The 19,789-nt window shown below is 51.8% G+C and overlaps 3 protein-coding genes across 6 annotated transcripts in view; 1 reads left to right on the forward strand and 2 right to left on the reverse strand.

The window, feature by feature from the left end:
• LOC134949690 (uncharacterized) overlaps positions 1–4,561 on the reverse strand; it is a 181,469-nt gene extending 176,908 nt beyond the window's left edge. The window contains exon 1 of the mRNA XM_063938445.1: positions 4,008–4,561. Coding sequence (XP_063794515.1) covers positions 4,008–4,409 — 402 coding nt within the window. The 5' untranslated portion in view covers positions 4,410–4,561. The remainder of the gene's footprint in view (positions 1–4,007) is intronic.
• Positions 1–16,775, forward strand: part of LOC134949688 (uncharacterized) — a 75,031-nt gene extending 58,256 nt beyond the window's left edge. Inside the window, exons 4-5 of one of the 2 annotated variants that reach the window (XM_063938444.1) lie at positions 15,626–15,765; positions 15,925–16,775. In XM_063938444.1, the coding sequence (XP_063794514.1) occupies positions 15,626–15,765; positions 15,925–16,497 (713 nt within the window). In that variant the 3' untranslated portion in view covers positions 16,498–16,775. The remainder of the gene's footprint in view (positions 1–15,625; positions 15,766–15,924) is intronic. The other variant, XM_063938443.1, reaches the window with a different exon arrangement.
• Positions 16,776–16,858: 83 nt separating this feature from the next.
• LOC134949691 (DNA-directed RNA polymerase I subunit RPA34-like) overlaps positions 16,859–19,789 on the reverse strand; it is a 31,820-nt gene continuing 28,889 nt past the window's right edge. For all 3 annotated transcript variants that reach the window (XR_010183189.1, XM_063938446.1, XM_063938447.1), the window contains exons 2-3: positions 18,903–19,029; positions 16,859–17,339 (exon numbers count right to left, since the gene is read on the reverse strand). Coding sequence is in view for 2 of the 3 variants with exons in the window: in XM_063938446.1 (XP_063794516.1) it covers positions 16,931–17,339; positions 18,903–19,029 (536 nt within the window). In the remaining variant the exon portion in view is untranslated. The remainder of the gene's footprint in view (positions 17,340–18,902; positions 19,030–19,789) is intronic.

Consider the following 19,789-nt stretch of genomic DNA (forward strand, 5'->3'; position numbering starts at 1 on the left):
TCCTATCTCTAATCTTCCACTAACATCTACACTACCACCCCCATCATCTACCTCTAATCCTTAACTACCACCCTCATTCTATCCTATCTCTAATCTTCCACTAACATCTACACTGCCACCCCCATCATCTACCTCTAATCCTACACTACATACATCTACACTACCACCATCATCATCTACCTCTAATCCTTTACTAACATATGTACTACTACCCTAACCATCTCCTATCTCTAATCCTCCACTAACATCTACATGATCATTCCCATCATCTATCATCTCTAGTCCTCCATTACTAACCTCTACACTACTATCTTCATCATTTATCTCTAATTGCCCACTACTAACAGCTACACTACCACCCTCACCATCTTCTATCTCTAATACTCAATGAACATCTGCAATGCTACCCTCATTTGTCCTCTCTCTAATCCTTCACTAACACCAACACTACTACCCTCACCATCTCCTATCTCTAATCCTCAACTACTAACATCTACACTACCACCATCATCACTTTATGGTATAATGGTTTAGCACTGGGTCATGGGTTCGATTCCCACCATGGCCCTAAGAGGGTCACCACTTAATACTTTAGCCCAGTTGGACTACTTACCATTGACCACAACTCTATGCTCTCCATTTTCCAACCAATTTTTAACCCAAGTACAAATTGTGTTTCCCATACCGAGCTCTCTTAGTTTATGTATCAACCTCATGTGCAGCACAAAGTCAAAGGCTTTAGCAAAATGTAAAAATAGCACATCCACTGCGTTTCCCAAGCTAATTAGGTTTGTTTGACAAGATCTTAGTAATAATCTTGCAGGACCCCAAGTACTCCTGAATGCTTTCCCTTAATATACCTTCTAATATTTTCCGCACTATAGATGTCAGACTTACCGGTCTATAATTTCCAGGATGAGTTTTGCTTCCCTTTATAAATAATGGCACTACATCTGCTATTCGCCAGTCCCTCGGTACCAATCCTGATGTAATTGAATCATTGAAGATTAAGTATAGAGGCTTTGCTGTTTCTGAGATTGGCTCCATTAAAACTCTAGGGTGAAATCTATCCGGGCCAGGAGATTTATTAATCTTAATTTTGTTGTCTCTCACGGACTACTTCTACGCTCAACCGAGTATTGGGTGATGGGGCATTACCATTTACGTTATTATATAGTATTCCCACCATTTGGTCCTCTGTAGTAAAGACCGACATAAAAAATTCATTAAATTTTTCTTTTTCCAAGTCGTCAATAATCAGAACCCCAACTCACTTTTTACTAGTCCTATATTTTCCTTTTTCAGCCTTTTCTTTGATGTACTTTAAGAACTTTTTTGGGTTTGTTCTGCTTTCCTTTGCGATTTGCTTTTCATTATCTATTTTAGCAGTTCTGATTTCCTTTTTACATTATTACATTCATTATAGTAGAGAAATGACCCCTCATTCCCATCTGACTTGAACACTTTGAAAGCACGCCTCGTTTTCCATTTCTACCCTTGCCTTCTTGTTAAGCCACATCGGTTTATACTTTGTACTCTTGCCTTTGCTGTCCATGGGTATTGAACTCACGCGTATATTTTTCTAGCAACATTTTAAAATCATTCCACATTTCAACAGTGTTCTTACCCTTAAACAATGTGTCCCAACCTACGTCCTTTATAGCATTCTTAAGCGTGGTAAAATTTGCCTGTCTAAAATTAAAAGTCTTAGTCGCGCTTTTACATTGCTGGTTTTGGAAACTTATGGGCCGATTCAAACCTGATCGCTAGGCTGCGTTATCTCACAGCCTGCGATCAGGTCTGATCTGCGCATGCGTATGCACCGCACTGTGCAGGCGAGATGGGCCGCAGCAACGGGAATTGCCAGTCAGCGACAGGATGGTGCGAAAATTCTGAACGCACCGGCGATCGCAAGGTGATTGACAGGAAGAGGGTGTTTGTGGGTGGCAACTGACCGTTTCCAGGGAGTGTCCGGAAAAATGCAGGGAGGACCCGGCGTTTTGAGGGAGGGTTTTTGACGTCAGCTCCGGCCCTGATCATTGCAGCGGCTGAGTAAGTCCTGGGCTGCGCAGAGACTGCACAAACATCCAGCAAAAGCGAACGCACACCTGCACACACACAATACCCTTCTCCTGTAGGTCGGCGACTACCTGATCGCAGGGATGCAAAAAACGCACCCTAGCGCTCAGGTCTGAATTACCCCCTTATTTGGAATGAGACCATGGACTTGATCACTGTTACCCAATGTCTCCCTTACCTTGATATTTTACATCGCCCCCACATTATTGGTTATTACTTGGTCCAGTATATTTCTATTTCTAGTTGGTTCCTCAAATACTTGGAACAAGCAGTGATCTTTTATTATGGGTAAAACCCTATTACCCCTAGCTGTATCACATGACTCGTGTATCCACTTTATGTCAGGATGATTGAAAACCCCCATAACGAACACTTCCCCCATTCCGGCAGCCTTTTCTATTTGCTGTAAGAGCTGCTCTTCCTCAGTCACACAATGGGGGTCATTCCGAGTTGTTCGCTCGTTGACGATGTTTGCAACGGAGCGATTAATGCGAAAATGTGCATGCGCATGGTACGCAGTGCGCATGCGCTAAGTATTTTAGCTCAAAACTTAGTAGATTTACTCACGGCAGAACGAAGAAATTTCAACGTTGAAGTGATCGTAGTGTGATTGACAGGAAGTGGGTGTTTCTGGGCGGATACTCAGCGTTTTCACGGCGTTTGCGGAAAAACGCAGGTGTGCCAGGGAAAAACGCGGGAGTGGCTGGAGAAACGGGGGAGTGTCTGGGCGAACGCTGGGTGTGTTTGTAACGTCAAACCAGGAACGAAAAGGACTGAGCTGGTCGCAATGGCAGAGTAAGTCTGGAGCTACTCAGAAACTGCGGGGTAATCGTTCCGAGAAAATTAGCGAATCTTTCGTTCGCAATTCTCCTATGCTATGATACACTCCCAGTAGGCGGCGGCCTAGCGTGTGCAATGCTGCTAAAAGCAGCTAGCGAGCGAACAACTCGGAATCACCCCCCATATCGGGTGACTATGTTATCCCCTGTACCCTCAGAAATAATTTCCTTTAAATAAGGTTTTAATAAAGGCCTGACGTAGAGACATACTCCTCCTCCCCTCTTGTTAGCCCTGTCTCTCCTGAAGAGGGTATAGCCTTCTAAGTTAACTGCCCAGTCAGGAGGATCATCCCACCATGTTTCAGTAATACCTATAACATCACACTGCTCGCTCATTGCTAACACACCCAATTCCCCCTTTTGCCTGACCGGCTTCTTGCGTTTGCCAACATGCATTTTAGGTTAGTAAAACCTTCTTCTGTATATTCTCGCTTTGATATATTTTTTTCTGGTTTGTTGATTACTTGGTTTACCATTATTGGCTGTCCTCCCCCCTCCCCCCCCATTGTTCTTAATACAACCCTTAATACTTTTCTCACTGAGCATCCCATAATTTCTAGCTATTCCCTCCCCCCAGACATATAGTTTAAAATCTCCTCCAACCTTCTAACCATTCTTCCCTCAACCACCGCAGTCCTCTCCTCATTCAGGTGCAAACCATCATGACAATAAAGATGGCGCCTGACCAAGAAGTCCGCCCAGTGTTCCAAAAAGTCAAATCCCTCCTTCCTACACCAGTCTCTAAGCCACACATTTACCTCCCTAATCTCCTTCTGCCTCCCTGGACCAGCGCGTGGCACTGGTAATATTTCAGAGAAATATTACCTTAGATGTCCCTGCCTTAAGTTTATGGACTAGATTTTTAAGGACGTCCCATCTACCTCTAAGTTGGTCGTTTATGACGATGTGCACCAAGACTGCCGGGTCATTCCCAGCCCCTCCCAACAATCTGTCTACCCAGTCCGCAACATGTTGTACCTGAGCACCCGAAAGACAACATAATGTATGATGATCACGGTCCCGGTAGCAGATTACTCTATCTGCCTTACTGATAATTGAGTCCCCTACCACCACAATCTGGCTGGGTACCTCAGATACAACTGTCCTCTCTGTGCCAGAGGGACCATTCCTCTCGTTGCTAGGGGAAATGATCTCATCAAGCTCCACCATTTCTGCACTGCCATCCCCGGTATCTTTGTCCAATCGGGTGACTCTGCTGGGATTGGTCAGCCCCGAACTGGCCTGCCTCTTTCTTCTTCTCCTTTTAACTGTAACCCAACTGCCTACCTGTCCATCCTCCTCTATTTCTGCTTCTCCCTGCTCCCCTAATGCCTCCATGGTGAGCTGCAAACTATGTTCGAGATTGGCAATCTCCCTCAGTGTTGCAATGGTCTGCCTTAGATCAGTTACCTGGGCTCCCAAGGAGACCATTTGCTCACATCTTGTGCAGAGGTTCTCACCCGGGAACATTTGCTCCAAGTGTGCATACATCTAGCAAGATATGCACTGTGTGAGACAGTCAGTCCTGCTCCCGCTCATTCTGTTTGGATTAAAGTCCCTTTGACCTAAGGTGGGGTCCTGCTTCTTTGTTATAAGTGTAATATAAGTGTAAGTCCCCTCTTGTACAGAGACTTGTCAACCTCTACAAAACCGCTTAAGGAAATGCAATCCAATTTACCAAGAGCTATAGAAAAACAGACACAAATACAAATGAACCTATGCTTATGAGCACCCGTAAATAATGAAGATGATACTTGCGTGTCTGGACGTGTGTCAAGAACTTCTCACACAGCACTAGATGACACACACATAGCTAGCGACCTCCTCCAAGAACCAGAAGCCCTGTAGGTGTTGAATCTTGCACTGATGCCTGATACGATGCCCATTCTGCTGTGATGCACATATTGGATCTGCTCCTAATGTTCTCTCCAATGACCTGCACCTGCTAACTTCCTTACACCGTCATACACCTGCAGAATGCACCTGCCAGACACTCTAATGCAGTGTGCCAGGCGCTGTCTCGGGGCAAGGTACTGGAACGGAGCAGCAGCACTCTGCCTGGGCTCCCACTGCTCCATGACAATCAGCGCGCATACAGTCCTCCTGTCCGGCAAAATTCTGCTTTGGCTTTTCTCATCCTCTGACTCAGCGGTTCAGCGTTTCACCTGCACGGAGCAGTAGCGCTCTAACCGCGCTCCTCTGCTGCCTGCTCCTTACAGCGCGTGCTCCGTCCTCGCCAGTCGCTCTTCCGGTTCAGGTATCAGCCCCAGTTCCAGAATCTGGTCAACAGTGTCTCATAGCGTCTGCATCCTAGTAGGTTAATTGCCTCATGCCTAGTGTGTGTGTGTGTGTGTGTGCGCATGTACATGGGCAGACTAGATGGGCCAAGTGGTTCTTATTTGCCATGAATCTCTATGTTTCTATCTCATATCTCTAATCCTATACTATAAACAACATCTACACTAACATCCCCATTATATACAATCACTAATCCTCCACTAGTAACATCTACCCTCATCTCTGATCCTCCACTAGTAACATCTACCCTCATCTCTGATCCTCCACTGCTAACATCTACCCTCATCTCTGATCCTCCACTGCTAACATCTACCCTCATCTCTGATCCTCCACTGCTAACATCTACCCTCATCTCTGATCATCCACTGCTAACATCTACCCTCATCTCTACTCCTCCACTGCTAACATCTACCCTCATCTCTACTCCTCCACTGCTAACATCTACCCTCATCTCTGATCCTCAACTGCTAACATCTACCCTCATCTCTGATCCTCCACTGCTAACATCTACCCTCATCTCTACTCCTCCACTGCTAACATCTACCCTCATCTCTGATCCTCAACTGCTAACATCTACCCTCATCTCTGGTCCTTCACTTCTAACATCTACCCTCATCTCTGATCCTCCACTGCTAACATCTACCCTCATCTCTGATCCTCCACTGCTAACATCTACCCTCATCTCTGATCCTCCACTGCTAACATCTACCCTCATCTCTGATCCTCCACTGCTAACATCTACCCTCATCTCTGATCCTCCACTGCTAACATCTACCCTCATCTCTACTCCTCCACTGCTAACATCTACCCTCATCTCTGATCCTCAACTGCTAACATCTACCCTCATCTCTGATCCTCCACTTCTAACATCTACCCTCATCTCTGATCCTCCACTGCTAACATCTACCCTCATCTCTGATCATCCACTGCTAACATCTACCCTCATCTCTACTCCTCCACTGCTAACATCTACCCTCATCTCTGATCCTCAACTGCTAACATCTACCCTCATCTCTGATCCTCCACTGCTAACATCTACCCTCATCTCTACTCCTCCACTGCTAACATCTACCCTCATCTCTGACCATTCACTGCTAACATCTACCCTCATCTCTACTCCTCCACTGCTAACATCTACCCTCATCTCTGATCCTCCACTGCTAACATCTACCCTCATCTCTGATCCTCCACTGCTAACATCTACCCTCATCTCTGATCCTCCACTGCTAACATCTACCCTCAACCTCTGATCCTCCACTAGTAACATCTACCCTCATCTCTGATCCTCCACTGCTGACATCTACCCTCATCTCTGATCCTCCACTGCTAACATATACCACTTATCTCTGATCCTCCACTGCTAACATATACCCTCATCTCTGATCCACCACTGCTAACATATACCCTCATCTCTGATCCACCACTGCTGACATCTACCCTCATCTCTGATCCTCCATGTGGCCGGAGAGCCCCAGCCACGGGGCAAATGGCCGCCTGCGGCACTGAAGGGGTTAACCCCTAGTGCCCGGCGCCAGTTTTTAAGACAAAGGGGCGCTTGGCGCCAAATTTGAATTATGTTGGGCGCTAGGCGCCGTGATGTGTAAATGTTTAAATGCTGTATTTTATATGCGCCGTGGTCCCGGACCCCTCCGGAGACCACGGCAGGGAGGACAGCCCCCGGCGCGCTCAGCAGTGTGTGCGCGCCGGGGGAGAGGAGGCAGCCGCTGACCGCCGGAGTCCGGGAGCTCCGCTCCCGGCAGCGGTCAGTGTAGCCCCGGGCGCACTGGAGTGTGCACGCCGGGGAGAAGGGTGAGCGCTGCGGCTGGGAGCTCGGCTCCCGCTGCAGTGCTCTCTGTGAGAGCCGCCGCTGGGGGCCGGGAGCTCTGCTCCCAGCGCCTCAGCCCAGCCCGGGCCGCCGGGCTTAGGTACAGGGGGGTGCGCTGCTGCGTGCGGCGAGGCCACTGGTTAGTGCCACCATGGGGGGACAGGGAGAGCCAGCTCCCTGGAACCCCAGAGGCAGGAAGGCAGGCTGGAGGATGGGGGAAGCCAGCCCCATACCTCCAGCACCCAGAGAGCCCTAACAGCCAGGCTGCAGGGCTAGGGAAGGCACTGCAGTGCCTGAGTATGTAGAGTCTGTGCAGGGCACAGGCTCAGTGTATATTTAAAAGGGGAAATGTACAGTGTGATTTTAAAATGTAATGTATTTAAAGATAAAATGCACTTACTTGATTGTGTGTCCCAGGAGGGGGGAATCCATAGCTGTGCAGGCTGATGGATTCTCCCAGACCTTTTCCCTAAAAACGGAATGCTTTCCCATCCAGCCTCACAGTTCCAATGGGGACAGGGAGAAAGAGAAGCAGCTTAGCTATAAGACAAGCTGAGTGGTTTCTTGGAGCTCCATGGAGATCAGCCGTAGTGGACCAGAGACCTGGACCGGGGAGCCAGGCTGCCCAGCTCTGGAGCCCAAATCCAGGCTGCAGGCAGTGAGAAGGGGTCCCGGGCAGGTTTCTGGAAGTCAGTTTAGGAGGGAAAACCTCCCCCCAGCCAGACTGAACGGCACCGTGGGAGTACCCTGCTCTCCCAGATGGGAGAGACAAAGGAGACCGACCACTCCCCACTGTCCATTGGGGACAATGTTAGGTGTGCATGAGACCAGAGCATGCACAGCTCATGGGTAAACATTGATTGGTTGTACACCCCAGGGCGGGCTTACCCCCTGTGGTAAGGGGTCTTGGAGAGGGATAAAAGAAGGGCAGTTGGCCCATAGGATTGTGTATTGTAACATCTTCTTCTGCTGAAACATCTTGATTGTATGCTGTTGCCCCTAGCAATAGGGAGGAGCCTTTTTAAAGGTTATTTGAGCAATAAACACCTTTGCCTCAAGAAGACTGCTTCATCTTGTGACCAACAGGGTTAGGCCAAACCTAGCCCCGTTCTCCGGCTGTCCAGGGAAGCACCTGACGTCTCCAAGCTCCGCCTTCCGCCAGCTACCGGTAGAGGCCTAGCAAGTGGCTAGTGGGGATTCGTCGACACCACACAGGTGTGGTAAAGCAGTGCGTCGGCACATACAGAGCAGAACCGTGGTTCCAAACGCCACGGCAGGTTAGGAGTTTGGTGGTGGCAGCGAGAACCCGCCCACAGCGCAGTGGGTGGAGTCAGTAACAGGCGGTTACTGACGGTAAGCGGGAATCCCCTATGTGGTCAGGCCTCGTGCGGCTTGACCTTCCATTCTGTGCGCAGTCAACGGGACGCGGAAGCTGCGAGTGCTTCCGTACGGTATCGTCCTGTCACAGAAATTGGTGGCATAGTGGTGGGATAATCCCAGGCGGCTTTTCATCACCCGATTGGAGAAGCCGAGTTACTCAGGAGAGGAGTAACTGCAGCGCAGGAGAACGCACAAGATGGCGGAATTCAGCGGAATGTCCAAGGAGGATCTGGAGATCGTATGCCAGGGGAAGGGTGTGGAAATCCCTTCCAACGCGTCCAGGAGCGTCATGCAGGCGGCGCTCAGGAGCTGGGAGGAGTCTCATCGGGCGGAGGTGGAAAGCACTGACGGCGTCAGCATCGCAGAGGACGGCCCAACAGTGGACCTTCGTAAGGAACCGGTGAGAACCACAAGTCCCTCCCTCTCTCACAGCAGCAATGTTTCCCAGCAATCCCTAGCAGGGCCAGGATCCCAACGTCCCAGGGGGGGCGGCCCGGATACCCTAGCAGATCGGCTAGCGGAATTGGGGGAAAGGGCAACGGAGCAAGAGCGCTTGATCATCATCCAGATGTGGCGTGATGAGCGGGCACCACAGGCCGTGGTACCCCGGGAGCCGTTGTCAGCTGTTGTACACAGATCAGGACGTATTCAGTTTGCCAAGTTTGCAGACAGTGATGGGGACATTGATGGACATTTACAAGTTTTTGAAAGGACTTGCAAATTACATGATCTACCCAAGTCAAAGTGGGTGAGACACCTTGTGCCCACTCTGCATGGAGAGGCCTTGGAGGCCTATCGAGGAGTGGCGACGGAGGACTGTGGGAACTACGACGAAGTCGAGAAGGCCCTCCTCCAGCGATTCTTCATCACTCCCGAGTCTTACAGGAAGAAGTTCAGAGACTTGCCCAAGAATCCTAGCAGCACCCATGAGCAGTTCGCCACCCAGCTGCGGCAGTACGTGGTGAAGTGGGTGAAGGATTCGGAAGCCACTACATGGGACGCACTGATCGACCTGATCTGCAGGGAGCAGTTCTACCGCAGGTGCGCCCAAGAAGTGAAGGAGTGGGTGCTAGATCGGGAGCCACCCAGCTTAAAAATGGCTGCCCAATTAGCCGACAAATATGTGGCAATTCGGCCACGGGGGCAGAAGCGCCCCGCCAGCAGCCAGCTCCAACAGACTGTACCACCAAGGGGACCCCCCTCTTCAGCTCATCACCCCCAAAGACAAGCATCTTCCAACCCGGGTGCTCTTGGCCAGCAACCGCACCGCAGCGTCCCTGCAACTGATCAGAGATCATCGGTGCCACGACTGAAGAAGTGCTACGGCTGTGGGAAAATCGGACATCTGAGGATGAACTGTCCTGCATCCCAAGCACCCCAGACTCGTGCCCCAAATCCGAGTGCTGGAGCCCGGATCGCTTGTTTGACGAGAGGAGATGAGCCTACAGAGACTGTTCCCCCTCCAGTCAGTCCGATGGAGTGTGGCGAGAGACAGGTGCACTCTGCGGAGAGAGTCACCTGCATGGCCAAACAGCCCCTACACAACCTGTGGAGGCACCTGCAGCCAGTCCACGTGGGACCCCTGCAGGGAGAAGGCCTAAGAGACTCTGGGGCCTCAATCACTGTGGTGAGCCCCCACCTTATAGATCCTGCTGCAGTATTGCAGGGTCGCACTGCCACGGTCACCCTGGCAGAAGGAACAGAAAAAGCGGTTCCCATGGCAAGAGTCTACCTGGACTGGGGAGCTGGACCAGAGTTGCGAGAAGTTGCCGTCATGGATGGTCTCCCAACTGATGTGGTCCTAGGAAATGATCTGGGTGGTGGGATCGTCACTATGTTTGTTGGCGCCATTCCCCGGAGTCAAGTTCCAAACCCACCGTTGACATCAGCACAGCCAACCACAGCATCAACCAGCCCAGAGGAAAAGATTACAGCGGCTAGATCAGTACATCGACCCCGCATGCCTTTTGCCTCTGGTATGCCCACGTCCCCTAGCAACGCAGAGGATGTCGGTTCCAGCTCGTTTGATCCTGTGGGGGTGCCCAATGATGTTCCTGACCCAAGTGGTTTGCCAACTCCGGCGGTGAGTATGAGAAACCACACTGACTTTTCCATGACTGACCCCTACCAGACTGACCCTAGTAGTCCCCACCTAGATCCCCCTGTAGTGTGTCCCAATGTAGGAGAGATTGAGGGCCGCAGGCAGGAGTTTAGGGAGGCTCAACTCTCTGACCCATCCCTGAAAGGCATGAGGCGCCACTCTGGCAGCGGCCTTGACAGGGTTGGGGCAGGAAGTTTGACCGGGCGGGAAGGGTTAAGGTACAGGGTAGACAGGAAAGTGGGAGGGGATAGACCAGATAGGGAATGTGTCCAACTGGTCCCCTCAGGGAACGTTCCGGCGCAACCGGTGTCGGTTGCCAGCGAAACCCCTTTGGACAGTAACCCGGAGACAGACCGTACCCTGAAGTGCCTGACACAGAGCTTACCCTGGTCTGGAATGTCGGATGACACCCAGACCAAATGTAAGGCTGGTGCCATGCGTTGGCAGCCGGGGCACTCCAGCGTTTGTGTTGTCTCTGGGCCTCTGCCCATAGGAGAACCCTTGCAGCAAGTTGCTGTGGACATAGCAGGTCCCCTGCCTGTGCGCAGTAGATCGGGGAAGACACGCAGCCTCCCTGTAGTGGATGCCACACAGGATCCAGAGGCTGGTGGTCTGGCCGCCATCCCTGTGGCACAGGTAGCGGACGAGGAGGAAGGAGTAGGCCTAGGTGACAGGGTAGGTTTCCCGAGTCATAGGTCGACGGAGGAGGATTGGAGGGCAGGTCTGACAGTTAGGGCAGACAGTTGCCAGGTAGGAATGACGGAGGTGCAGTGCCTGGGGCACCATGTGGGAGGAGACAGGGGTAGGCCCAACCCAGAGGGGGTGGAGGCAACCAGAGGCTGTCCCCGACCCACATCACCCAGACCGGTACTGACCTTAGAACCTGTAAGGCCCTACGGACATGTTGTCATTGACTTTAGTCCTGTAGTGAACCCCTTGACAGAGATGGCTAGGAAGGGCATTCCCAAGTCAGTGGACTTTGCACCCGCTTGCGAGTTGGCATTCCAGTCATTGAAGGAGGCTCGGGTACCCGCTCCAGTGCTGATGGCGCACATTCTTGACCAGGACTGTGTGTTACGAACTATTGCGCCACTGCACGGACTGGGAGCAGTACCGAGCCAGAAAGAGCCATATGGGCAGGAGCACCCTGTGGCCTGTTTGAGCAGAAAACTGCTATTGTGGGAGGTGGGGTATGCCACAGTTGGGACACCGTGGGTGGCACTTGTTTGTAACCGGCCCCCCACCGTGGTGACTTACCACCTACCTGTTAGGTGGCTGCAACCGACCTTGGGGGAATTGGACAGACTTTTGTGGTGGAGCCTTGAACTTGGACTTCAGGTGGACTATTTGAACATTGTGCACCCACGAAGAGAGGCCCACTACACTATGGATGAACTGTCTAGGCCAGAGCCTACACCCCCCAGGTAGCGTCCCCTTCACCCCAACGGACTGCGGGACCAGGACCCAAATTGTTGGGACATGGGTCCCTGGTTGACCCGCTTGAATGGGGGGGGAGGAGTGTGGCCGGAGAGCCCCAGCCACGGGGCAAATGGCCGCCTGCGGCACTGAAGGGGTTAACCCCTAGTGCCCGGCGCCAGTTTTTAAGACAAAGGGGCGCTTGGCGCCAAATTTGAATTATGTTGGGCGCTAGGCGCCGTGATGTGTAAATGTTTAAATGCTGTATTTTATATGCGCCGTGGTCCCGGACCCCTCCGGAGACCACGGCAGGGAGGACAGCCCCCGGCGCGCTCAGCAGTGTGTGCGCGCCGGGGGAGAGGAGGCAGCCGCTGACCGCCGGAGTCCGGGAGCTCCGCTCCCGGCAGCGGTCAGTGTAGCCCCGGGCGCACTGGAGTGTGCACGCCGGGGAGAAGGGTGAGCGCTGCGGCTGGGAGCTCGGCTCCCGCTGCAGTGCTCTCTGTGAGAGCCGCCGCTGGGGGCCGGGAGCTCTGCTCCCAGCGCCTCAGCCCAGCCCGGGCCGCCGGGCTTAGGTACAGGGGGGTGCGCTGCTGCGTGCGGCGAGGCCACTGGTTAGTGCCACCATGGGGGGACAGGGAGAGCCAGCTCCCTGGAACCCCAGAGGCAGGAAGGCAGGCTGGAGGATGGGGGAAGCCAGCCCCATACCTCCAGCACCCAGAGAGCCCTAACAGCCAGGCTGCAGGGCTAGGGAAGGCACTGCAGTGCCTGAGTATGTAGAGTCTGTGCAGGGCACAGGCTCAGTGTATATTTAAAAGGGGAAATGTACAGTGTGATTTTAAAATGTAATGTATTTAAAGATAAAATGCACTTACTTGATTGTGTGTCCCAGGAGGGGGGAATCCATAGCTGTGCAGGCTGATGGATTCTCCCAGACCTTTTCCCTAAAAACGGAATGCTTTCCCATCCAGCCTCACAGTTCCAATGGGGACAGGGAGAAAGAGAAGCAGCTTAGCTATAAGACAAGCTGAGTGGTTTCTTGGAGCTCCATGGAGATCAGCCGTAGTGGACCAGAGACCTGGACCGGGGAGCCAGGCTGCCCAGCTCTGGAGCCCAAATCCAGGCTGCAGGCAGTGAGAAGGGGTCCCGGGCAGGTTTCTGGAAGTCAGTTTAGGAGGGAAAACCTCCCCCCAGCCAGACTGAACGGCACCGTGGGAGTACCCTGCTCTCCCAGATGGGAGAGACAAAGGAGACCGACCACTCCCCACTGTCCATTGGGGACAATGTTAGGTGTGCATGAGACCAGAGCATGCACAGCTCATGGGTAAACATTGATTGGTTGTACACCCCAGGGCGGGCTTACCCCCTGTGGTAAGGGGTCTTGGAGAGGGATAAAAGAAGGGCAGTTGGCCCATAGGATTGTGTATTGTAACATCTTCTTCTGCTGAAACATCTTGATTGTATGCTGTTGCCCCTAGCAATAGGGAGGAGCCTTTTTAAAGGTTATTTGAGCAATAAACACCTTTGCCTCAAGAAGACTGCTTCATCTTGTGACCAACAGGGTTAGGCCAAACCTAGCCCCGTTCTCCGGCTGTCCAGGGAAGCACCTGACGTCTCCAAGCTCCGCCTTCCGCCAGCTACCGGTAGAGGCCTAGCAAGTGGCTAGTGGGGATTCGTCGACACCACACAGGTGTGGTAAAGCAGTGCGTCGGCACATACAGAGCAGAACCGTGGTTCCAAACGCCACGGCAGGTTAGGAGTTTGGTGGTGGCAGCGAGAACCCGCCCACAGCGCAGTGGGTGGAGTCAGTAACAGGCGGTTACTGACGGTAAGCGGGAATCCCCTATGTGGTCAGGCCTCGTGCGGCTTGACCTTCCATTCTGTGCGCAGTCAACGGGACGCGGAAGCTGCGAGTGCTTCCGTACGGTATCGTCCTGTCACACTCCACTGCTGACATCTACCCTCATCTCTGATCCTCCACTGCTGACATCTACCCTCATCTCTGATCCTCCACTGCTGACATCTACCCTCATCTCTGATCCTCCACTGCTGACATCTACCCTCATCTCTGATCCTCCACTGCTGACATCTACCCTCATCTCCGATCCTCCACTGCTGACATCTACCCTCATCTCTGAGCCTCCACTGCTAACATCTACCCTCATCTCTGATCCTCCACTGCTAACATCTACCCTCATCTCTGATCCTCCACTGCTAACATCTACCCTCATCTCTGAGCCTCCACTGCTAGCATCTACCCTCATCTCTGATCCTCCACTGCTAACATCTACCCTCATCTCTGATCCTCCACTGCTGACATCTACCCTCATCTCTGATCCACCACTGCTGACATCTACCCTCATCTCTGATCCTCCACTGCTGACATCTACCCTCATCTCTGATCCTCCACTGCTGACATCTACCCTCATCTCTGATCCTCCACTGCTGACATCTACCCTCATCTCTGATCCTCCACTGCTGACATCTACCCTCATCTCTGATCCTCCACTGCTGACATCTACCCTCATCTCTGATCCTCCACTGCTGACATCTACCCTCATCTCTGATCCTCCACTGCTGACATCTACCCTCATCTCTGATCCTCCACTGCTGACATCTACCCTCATCTCCGATCCTCCACTGCTAACATCTACCCTCATCTCTGAGCCTCTACTGCTAACATCTACCCTCATCTCTGATCCTCCACTGCTAACATCTACCCTCATCTCTGATCCACCACTGCTAACATATACCCTCATCTCTGATCCACCACTGCTAACATCTACCCTCATCTCTACTTCTCCACTACTAACATCATCTCTGATCCTCCGCTTCTAGCATCTACCCTCATCTCTGATCCTCCACTGCTAACATCTACCCTCATCTCTGATCCTCCACTACTAACATCTACCCTCATCTCTGATCCTTCACTGCTAACATCTACCCTCATCTCTGATCCTACACTACTAACATCTACCCTCATCTCTGATCCTCCACTGCTGACATCTACCCTCATCTCTGATCCTCCACTGCTAACATATACCACTTATCTCTGATCCTCCACTGCTAACATCTACCCTCATCTCAGATCCTCCACTGCTAACATCTACCCTCATCTCTGATCCTCCACTACTAACATCTACCCTCATCTCTGATCCTCCACTTCTAGCATCTACTCTCATCTCTGATCCTACACTACTAACATCTACCCTCATCTCTGATCCTCCACTGCTGACATCTACCCTCATCTCTGATCCTTCACTGCTGACATCTACCCTCATCTCTGATCCACCACTGCTAACATCTACCCTCATCTCTGATCCTCCACTGCTAACATCTACCCTCATCTCTGATCCTCCACTGCTAACATCTACCCTCATCTCTGATCCTCCACTGCTAACATCTACCCTCATCTCTGAGCCTCCACTGCTAACATCTACCCTCATCTCTGATCCACCACTGCTAACATCTACCCTCATCTCTGATCCTCCACTGCTAACATCTACCCTCATCTCTGATCCTCCACTGCTGACATCTACCCTCATCTCTGATCCACCACTGCTAACATCTACCCTCATCTCTAATCCTCCACTACTCACTACACTACCCCCCCCCCCCCATCATCTTATTACTTCCTTTGCCTCTTTTCCTCCAACACTAACAGTTGCATCCTCTGGTACCTCCTCACAGACAGCAGCTCAGACAGCACCAGCTCTGAGGAAACTCCACATCCAACAAAGAACAGCACACCAGATGACACTCAGAAAGTGGAACAGGCACCAGTGACATATACCCCTGTGTACATACTGCAGAATGTTGTCCTGGAACAGGTGAGAGACAGGGAGATGAGGAAAATATATATCTCTCAGACATGCCCTGCCTGTTAGGGTCCTGCCCAGGCAATGTGGAGTCACTGATGATTCTCTGTGTGTGGAATAAGCTCAGACAGTTGTTTTGGTAATTGACACTTTAATTTCTTTTCTTTGTAGCCACGGATCGTTCTACTCCAGGGACCCCTATGTCGCCATCATAAGCGATCATCCCCAGATTCCTACCTTCCCATCCTACGCTCTTATCCCAAGATCGCTCCTCGTCTTGCCCCTACACCCCCATCTACCCCAAATTCAACTGCTGGAAGTCCTGCTCCCACCACACTCCTGGAGGTGTCCCTCCGCTCTCTAGCACTGCTGCGCCGGACACGGGAGACACAGCGATCTATTCGGGAGCTGAGGGCGCATGCTATATTATACCAACGGGCGCTACGCGGTGAGGAGGGGGGATGGGAGCGGCTGCAGAGAGCCATGGAAAGGAGTGGAAGTTACCGTAATAGGCGCCCCTTGCCCGGCACAGATGGGATACCACAAGCAGAAGAGTCATTGGCCAGCTCAGTGACCCCATTGGATGACCCTGTGACCTCAGAGATAGGCAATATGGTACTGGAAGAAAACGGCATAACATCATCAGAGGATGGAGACACAGAAACAGAGGAAGTGATATCATCAGGGAATTCTGTGATGTCACCAGAGGCTGTATCCTCAGAAGGTGAAGAAGGCAACATATGATGGCGATGAGTGACATCATTGGCTAAGACCTCATTGAATGTAGCCCTCCTCTCTGCGGCATCTCAGGGGGCTGGGCCCCAACACACAATTTTTATATATCAGATGTTGTAAAAGAAAAAAAAAAAAGCGCCAACATTTATAAGTAATTTCTGTATATAACAAAATATTTCTCTCTCTAGAAGTCACATGAAAAAAGCAGATAATCCTCATCAATTCCTGACGAGTTACTTGCTGTAGAAATGAGTGCAATCTATTTATACTATACCACAATACAACATGATCTGCATTTGGCAAACACTTGTCTGACTGTTTCCTTGCTGTTACACCCAGCACAATAACGACACACAGTGGACACTCTGGGTATTGCAGTGTGGTAACGGCACAAGAAGTTTCTGTCCTTTATTTCCATTTCCATCCCTCTCCCAGCCCCACGCTACAGGTCCATAAGTAGCAATCCCTCCTGCTTGCGTTTTTTAGCTTTCTTCTTCTTCTTGGTACTACCCGACCACTGAGATTGCCCCACGTTGTCCGGGACGGCTCGTGGGGCAGTAGCTCCGAATGGGCGATATCTCTGCTTTAGCCCCTGAGGAATGAGTAGGGGGGGCCTGTCTGGAATGCTGTTTAGGGCTGTGTGGTCCCCATGGGCCTCTGCCAGGGTGATGATACCCTGGAACGGTGGGGCACAAACCAGGCTCCCCGCAGAGGGCTCCGGAGAGCAGAGCAAGGCCCGGAAAGGGCTATCACTGCAATGGGAAGACATGACGTGGTAATATTTCTTGACGCTGTTAACCTTCATCTTCTGCATCTTGTACCCAGACAGCGGGAGGCGATGAGAGCTGAAGCTGGAGGTGGTAAGGTGAGAGAAGTGGACATACATTAGACAACTACACAGTGTATACTGACCAGTAGCTACCTAACATATAGAAGGCTATTCCACCTGCAGGCTACTTGTGCATACCCCCCTGCAATCTCACCACTGTGGTAATTACAACATGAGGCTCTGATCATGGAACTCACGGGAGCCCTTCCATACCCAGAGCGACAAAGCCTGCAAGACTAACTGCAGGAGTAAGAGGGTCAATCTCCACCTCGGTAATACCATATTGCACCCCGGTGGGGCAGATGTCATATGTGCAGCAGAGAGAATTATAGTTGGGAGGGGAGCGTTTGACTTGCAGTGTAAAACAAAGCCGGCCAGTAATTCCCCTGCATTGCATGCGGTGTCCAGCTTACTCCTGCCGCTGTCTCCGACACACAGCGAGGCCGATATATAGCAAATACAATAAGGCCACACATGTATGGGACCCATATACCCACATCTAGGAGCTGCTGCTGACGACATAATTATGGGGGAATGTATTCTCCTACGCGCAGCAGACTTCCTGTAGTGTCTGTATATGACATCATCAGCTTATACCTTTATATCTGTCATCGTTACAGGAACCTCTTTCATATAAGTCATTGTATATCTAGTGGCTCAGTCACATATAGTGCTGGCAGCCATGTATGAGAAGGGGAAACCCTGTTCAGGGATCTTACATACATCTGTAACCAACCACGGAGGACTTTAGGCAGCCAGCACCTAGAGAGAGGTTCTGCATCAGCATGACCGGTCACTGAGGCTGTACTATCACCTCCATGTTCCCAGAGGTTCTACATCAGCACGACCAGTCACTGGGGCCCTGTACTATCACCTCCATGTACCCAGAGGTTCCGCATCAGCACGACTAGTCACTGGGGCCCTGTACTATCACCTCCATGTTCCCAGAGGTTCCGCATCAGCACGACTAGTCAATGGGGCCCTGTACTATCACCTCCATGTTCCCAGAGGTTCCACATCAGCATGACCAGTCACTGAGGCCCCTGTACTATCACCTCCATGTTCCCAGAGGTTCTGCATCAGCACGACCAGTCACTGGGGCCCTGTACTATCACCTCCATGTTCCCAGAGGTTCTGCATCAGCACGACCGGTCACTGGAGCCCTGTACTATCACCTCCATGTTCCCAGAGGTTCTGCATCAGCACGACCAGTCACTGGGGCCCTGTACTATCACCTCCATGTTCCCAGAGGTTCCGCATAAGCAGTGGTTATTATGTCCGTGTTTATTTGCTCTATGCGCTAGTTTCAGAGACGAGACACTAAACTGCGGAAATTTACACAACTGGAAAAACATGTGATGAGCGAAAGCTTCCAGCCGACTGTTTCTACCAGATTTCAGGAAAGGTTATAGGGGGAATTTAATGCTGGAATCACAAACACTGACCAATGAAGATCAGCTATTATACATGAGCTGTACAGTGGGGTCTCTATAGCCGGACATGCTGACCCCTGTGTAATGTGCAGTCTTGGAAATCTGAGTACTGGATGCTGAGGGCTGGAAGTGATGAATAATCCCCCTCTTACCTCTCCGGAGTAAAGTCTGATGGTGCCTTAATGAGCCAGACTTCTGTATCCGTATCAGACTTCACAGACCCCCGACATTCAGCCACCGGTACAAAGTTCGAGGGGCACTGAAAGCCGCACGTCTCACCTGAGGAGGCAGGATGGAAACCAGTCAGGTCAGGAGGCACCACAGCAATAAATCCACACGCTCCTACTTCTCAGTGTCACCCCACACTCCCAGGTGACTGTGGAGGAAACACCCACCCACCTACCCACAGCATGAGAGGGGGTCACCCTGCCCACACTCCCAGGTGATGGAGGAAACACCCACCCACATACCCACAGCATGAGAGGGGGTCACCATGCCCACACTCCCAGGTGATGGAGGAAACACCCACCCACATACCCACAGCATGAGAGGGGGTCACCCTGCCCACACTCCCAGGTGATGGAGGAAACACGCATCCACATACCCACAGCATGAGAGGGGGTCACCCTGCCTACACTCCCAGGTGATGGAGGAAACACCCACCCACATACCCACAGCATGAGAGGGGGTCACCATGCCCACACTCCCAGGTGATGGAGGAAACACCCACCCACATACCCACAGCATGAGAGGGGGTCACCCGGCCCACACTCCCAGGTGATGGAGGAAACACCCACCCACATACCCACAGCATGAGAGGGGGTCACCCTGCCCACACTCCCAGGTGATGGAGGAAACACCCACCCACATACCCACAGCATGAGAGGGGGTCACCCGGCCCACACTCCCAGGTGATGGAGGAAACACCCACCCACATACCCAGAGCATGAGAGGGGGTCACCCTGCCCACACTCCCAGGTGATGGAGGAAACACCCACCCACATACCCACAGCATGAGAGGGGGTCACCCGGCCCACAC

This window comes from Pseudophryne corroboree, chromosome 8 (assembly GCF_028390025.1).
Source record: "Pseudophryne corroboree isolate aPseCor3 chromosome 8, aPseCor3.hap2, whole genome shotgun sequence".
Lineage (NCBI taxonomy): Eukaryota > Metazoa > Chordata > Amphibia > Anura > Myobatrachidae > Pseudophryne > Pseudophryne corroboree.